This window comes from Lissotriton vulgaris, chromosome 1_1 (genome assembly GCF_964263255.1).
Source record: "Lissotriton vulgaris chromosome 1_1, aLisVul1.2, whole genome shotgun sequence".
In the NCBI taxonomy this organism is placed as follows: Eukaryota; Metazoa; Chordata; class Amphibia; order Caudata; family Salamandridae; genus Lissotriton; species Lissotriton vulgaris.
Window position 1 is genome coordinate 385833379 of NC_141685.1, and position 6378 is coordinate 385839756.

The 6378-nt window shown below is 48.1% G+C and overlaps 1 protein-coding gene across 1 annotated transcript; it reads right to left on the minus strand.

The window, feature by feature from the left end:
• Nucleotides 1–5696: 5696 nt before the first annotated feature.
• LOC147747223 (mitochondrial coenzyme A diphosphatase NUDT8-like) lies at nucleotides 5697–5993 on the minus strand. The gene has a single exon (XM_086925082.1). It carries the CDS (start codon nucleotides 5991–5993, stop codon nucleotides 5697–5699), a length of 297 nt encoding a protein of 98 aa, XP_086781208.1.
• Nucleotides 5994–6378: the final 385 nt, after the last annotated feature.

Sequence of the window (6378 nt, forward strand, 5' to 3'; positions counted from 1 at the left end):
CTACAGAATTGCCCCTTCCCCATTCCAGACTCATATTTCAGGGCGGTAGAAAGTGAGCTCCGACTGCTACTTTGGGACGGCGGTGCCGCTCGGATTGCTCTCTGTAAACTATTTCAGGGCTGGTACGACGGGGGAATAGCCCTCCCTAATCTCCGTCTTTACTACTGGGCCTCCCAGCTTGTGGTGATTAACCACTGGATGCACGGTTCACCTCTGAATCCGGCCTTCCTATTAGATAGAGGACAAACAGGGCGGGAGGGCTAACTGGGGGCCTTATATTGTAAACTCACCAAAGCTAGATACGTTGGGCCTATGGCGCATATGGTGGATATTTGGCACAGGGCCAATAGACGGTTGGGTTGGGCTGATAGGCTTACCAAAACCTTGCCTTTGTGGTCCACACAACGTTTGGGCTCCCTTTGTTTCTCCCGTGGCTTTGACAGGTGGGACGCGATTGGCATTTCTGAGGTCGGAGACCTAGTACATAAAGGTAAATTGCTGACCTTTAGTGACCTACAAGCTAAATATGCCCTTGCATCCACTGAGTTATGTCGGTACCTGCAAATCACACACGCTCTTCAGGTCGCCTTTCCAGACTTCGCCTCCATACCTGCTACCTCCCCTTTGGAGGATAGGCTGTTGTCTGACCCTCTTCCTGAAAAGGCCATCTCCCTTACCTATCGTAAGCTCTGCAATAACCTTCCCGACTCCTTGCGTGTCACTACGGACCAAATGGGAAGCAGACCTGGGTCCTCTGGATGACGACGAGTGGCGTTTTGCGCTAATGTCCCCGAGGGAATCGGCTATATGTCACAGGTTTAGATTGATCCAACTAAAAGTGCTGCACAGAGCATACATGTCTGCCCTCATCTTGGCCAAAATTGGTCGGCGACCTGACGCACTATGCCTACGTGGTTGCGGACTCCCTGGGACCTTCTACCACATCCTGTGGGATTGCCCTGTGATACAGCGGTTCTGGACGCTATGCTGCGTAAAATGAGCAGCTCCTTGGGCAAACCGCTCCCCACATTGCCCAGGGACTGTGTCCTCAACATTTGGGGGCCTAATGATCTAAATGCACCTGAGCTACAGTGGGCGGCGCTGGGGTTTCTGTTGATCAAACGTTCAATAGTGATGGGATGGGGCTCCCCGGACAGACCACTGGTGGTGAGATGGGTGGCTGCAATGAACCAATGCATGATAGCTGAGAAAACTGTGTATAAAATAAGGGGTTGCCCCACTCTATGGGACAAGAAATGGGGACACTGGAATGCATACCATGGCGAACTATGTGATTCTCCAACGGCGGAACTGGCGATGCCCCATGGAGGATCCGGGAGCGGGTGTTTAGGCTGAGGGGTGAGTGACTGGCCTTCACTGTGGGCTGCCTATGTTCTTTCTGTGAAACATGTGATGCTCCTATAATTATGTCTTATGGCAAAGGGGGCCTGGGGTGATGCTGCACCACTAGTCCGGGCTAGACCCTTAAGTTGGACTGCGGGTTATCTTGACTCTCTCTGCTGGATTTATTTATTTGAGTAGTGTTTCTGTTTAAATCAAAATAAATGGTGCGAATACCCTGTCTGTGTCCAATGCAGGTATTGCTTTGCTTTTATTATAATTTTGTTATATTGAGACGCTGTCCGACCTCAGGGTTGTGGACCGAAAGGCTGTGTACTACTTAACCTGATTCTTGCCATCTTTTGCCTGCATGTACGCAGCTGTGATTGTCCATTTGCTCTCTTGAAAATACACCACAATAAAAAAAAAAAAATTGTAAAAGAGAAAATCTGGGGGGCCTGTCCTGGTGGTCCAACATAGTGGAAACGCCTTAAGGAAGTTCCCACAGCTCAGAAAAATCCTGCATTAAACCTACCACATCGACGTACCTGCTCTCAAGTAGTGCCCTACCTGGCTCTTGGAGACACCTTGGGGCTGCTGGGGCACCCTCCTGTGGCACCGATCAGTGCCTGCTGAGCGACCGCGGCTGAGCTGAAGCCTGGGGCACTGGCCTGAACGTGAGTGGAGTGCCGGGGCAAGTGGAGCGCTGCTCAGTGAGCTGCTGCACGTCCTGGTGACACAAGAGGCTGCTCTGTGCCTGGGCAGTTCCAGGCAACCTCTCCGGGGGCTGTGGAAATGTGAGACTGGGGATGCGACTCCCCTGTGTCCCCATCAGACACTGCATTTTTATTTTGGTGGCCATCTTTGGCTGTGGCATGGGTGTATTGAAAGCCTAGCTGGCGGGGCATGGCCTCGGGTGTGGTCTCCAGACTGGGGCCCGGGATGCTGCTGGGCTTGCTACATAGGGGGACTCATGAACGTCCAGTGGCCTTGCGGCCGGGCCGGAGCCGTAAGCTCCTACCCTGGTGGGCACTAGATGCCTGGACTTTGGCAGTTATATCGGACTGCGGTGCCCCTGTCCCTGAACCTCGTGCTGCCTGGAGAGCATGACAGGGTGGCTCGGCCAGTAATGGTGGCCTCTAGAGAGAGAAGCTGTGCCTCGTCTAGGAGTGTGCCTATGTGAAACAGGGGTGAGTGCACCTGGACCACTGCTTCTCCCCTTTTTCCTGCATGAGAGCAGTCTGGTGCGTCTTAATGACCTTGGGATTCTCATCCAGCCGACTCTCTTCTCATGTCCCACCGACCAAGCAGGGCTGCAGCATTGGATCCAATAGCTGGTCCCCTAACTAGGAGATGTGGATCGTGCCGGGCAGCAGTGAAGGCCGTGTGGTGGATCTGATTAGCCTGTACTGCCCCTATAGATCTCTGCGCTGGGGTCAAACAGCTTATTGCTGCCCATAGACATTGGTGTGGCACAGAAGTGAAGATCCGCCAGAACTGTCCTGACATGCTGTGGGCCACCTTGGTGCCGAGAATCACCAGCACTTACTATAATAAGAGCCAGTGAAGCCTTTCTGTTACTCGGGTTCCAGAGTGGACCATGACAGCCGTTAGAGGGGGTGGGGGCCACCCACCTATGGAGGCGGCTGGGCTAGGTCCAGGTGCGGTTTGTGAGTGTGGTCCTACCCTGACTGCCATCCCCAGTGTGCACACTGGTGGAACCCAACGGGAGCCATTGGTGCTCCCATTGCCTTTGGGCACTGGACCCGCCTGGATATACACCTAACGGAGATTACATCAGCATCCAGACAACATGGCAAAAGATAAACCTCCAGGGGCTGCCTCAAAACAATCCATGTTAGGTAGATAAACAAGCACAGTGGCCCTATCACCCGACCCTGAGAATATGGCGACATCTATACCTGACAATGGAACGTTGTTGGTGGCTATCACCCAGTCCGGGGACATGCTGGCGGCTAGAGTTGGCGCATTTCGTTTGGATGTCATGCTGCTCCATCGGGACCTCCGCAAAGAGTGAAGAGGATTACCAAATCTGAATCGAGGATTTTGACAAAGGAGGATGCGGTGAACACTCTTTAAAGAAAGGTGTCCAGCTTGGAGACAAGAGGTCTGGCGCAGCATGCCATGCCCATAGGAACAACCTCCACTTTGTGGGGTTTCCCAAGGGCTGCGAGAATAATAATGAGAGGGATTTCCTTACCAAATGGCTTACAGACTCCCTGTCCTCATACTTTATAATTGAGCATGCACATTGTGCTATACTGCAGAGACCGCCACCTGGGGCTCGTCCTCGGCAAATTATTGCCAAATTACTTAATTATAAAGATTGAGATGTCATTGTACAGCAGGCCAGGCTGAAGGGAATGCTTACCTTTGCCTCCCAGCCCAATATGATCTTCCCAGAGTACACTAAAATGGTCCAACAGAGCTGACAGTCCTTTACCGAGGCCAAACCCCCTCTATGGGGCCTAAAGATCCAATGCCCTCTCGGGCCCGCCTGAATGTGTCCTATCAATCTTGGACACACTTGTTTGAAGCACCAGAGGAGGTGTTTAACTGGACAAATGAAGTGGTAAAGCTGAAGGCTCACATCCTCAGTTGGCAGAGTAACACTACGGGGAATTCCACGGAGTTGAAAATAAACTCCATAAAAATTCCCTTCCGCTACTCCGCTCCACCCTAATTAATAAAGCAGAAACCTCACAGACCTTTCGTAAAGCAACAAGCAACTCTACCTTTACATGCTAAAGAGCGCATAGTTATCTCACAAAAGTGAAATTGGAAATATAGCAAGCAGTGAGAGAGGTGATGATTTTGGGATCCCCTAGCCTAGGGAGAGGACAGCAGATGCCTTAAAGACAAAGCGCAAATCATGCTGAATGATAAGTGGTTGTCCCATCCTCCTAGGACCACCCCAAGCAAAGTTATGGGCAAAAATACAATCCCAACCAAAGGCCCCGCAAAGCATTATGGGATGAGATTCTAGAGTGCATCGAATATTAACTCTCTCGATGAGCCGGGGCGAGCCCCTGCAGCTTGAGCAATGGTTTCCTCTAAGTCTGGTGGGTCTGAGTTTCTTTATGTCAGTTTACAAATTAACACTTTGGCACTGGTGTCTATGGTTTCAATTTCTGTATTAGTTGTAATTCAGATATCCGTATATTTCAAATTGCTGTATTTGATTATTGTAAATGTTGACATCATTATTATTACCATGTCTACTGTGCTACTAGTAAACATGGTTCCTCCAGGGCTCTTGCGTCTGTCAACAATAACAATTGTTGTGAAAAAAAAGAGATAATCTATTCGAGATTGAGATTGATGAGGGGAGGTGAGGAGCAAATGGTGTATTCATGAAGAGCTGGAATATATAATATTTCAATTAAAGATTGATTCCTAATGGTGGAGCGAAATTGGGCATGCATTTTAGTATGTAAGAATTTGACTTTAGACCTTCTGTCCAGCTTGGGTCCAACAACTTACTTGATTACAGTCACCACCAAAAGTAACAGAACTAGCATCATATTGAAAATCGTATTCTAAAAGACAATATTAAAAGAGATTAGACCATAAACATTAACATGTGTAAATGGTTTGTAATCAACAAATAATTCGTCAATAATCCATCTGCCTTCTGAATCACATTCCTGTGTAATCACTGACATTTTCAAAATCTGATGAAAAACAATTATTGCACTGTTTGTCTTTCCTATAACAAGGGTAACAAATACATTTCCATTTCAACATTTTCTTAGTTTGTAAGTTTTTTATTCAGAAACATGTGATTCTTAAAGTAATGCAATGGCAATTTTGAGTTTATGAATATTACTCTCTGGGGCACATGCATCACCAAAATATCGGTCACAAACTGGCCGATTCGCAGAATCAAGCCCTTTGCGATCGATATTTTGGCACTTGGGATGCATCAACCCAAATGCAAATTCGCAAAATAGGTAATAGCCACATTTTCGAGTACCTAAATTGCAAATGCATTTAGGGAAGTGCAAATTTGGGATGCAACCAGCCTTTCCTAAATGCGACTTCGCATTTAGGAAACTAATTACCATCAACTGCAAGTTGATGGTAATTTGCAAAGACTTTAAAAAAATGCATAAAAGTGCATTTTTCAAAGTGCCATGAGACGCACACACATGCCCCTGGGGCATGTGTGCTCCGCATGTGCACACATGCCAATTTTGGGGGTGTATAGGGTGGCCCTTCGGCCCTCCTGCATCCTTGAAATGGCATACGCAAGTCGCGAGTACCTATTTGGTACTCTTAAATTGACCATGCAATTTCCTTTCCATGCAATTCCCATTCATTGCATTGGGCCTCTATGCCCAAAAGAATGAATGGAAAGCCAATGCAGTGACCGGCTTCATGACACCCCAGACGGCTTCTTCCTGTACTTGGAACCCCACTTCTTCATGTGCCTCCCTCACAGCTGTGTGGACGAGGTCACGGTCTGTAGGGTCACACTTTCCACCGGGGAAACTGACATCGCCACTGTGCTGCCCACGGAGCTCAGAGGACCGAAGGGTGTAGACCAAGGCCGGCACACCTGTCACCGTGCACAGCGGCACCAGCACAGCCGCAGTGGCCTTCGAGGCGCGATAACGAGTAGTGGCCATCTGTCTATCACTACCAGACATCAAAGGTAATGAGGTTTTTGGCAAATAAACTGAGCAGATTCATCTTCAAAAAAAAAAAAAAAAAGAATGAATGGAAAGCCATTCCTTAATTGAGAATCGCAATTTGCGAGTCGCAATTAAGGAATGTGTAGGAATCACAATATTTTTTGTGATTCCTACATGCATAAGGAATTGCGATTTCTAAATTGCGCTTACTTAAAAATCACAATTTAAGAATCAAAATTCCTTACTTTGATGCATGTGGCCCTTGTCTATAAGGTTTACCTAAACCCTTAACATTCCGGGAAAATCAAAAGGGAGCATAAAGGAGAGGGAAAGTTAAGAAGAGAAAAGATAGAATTGCAAAAAGGTGTAACAAAGACAG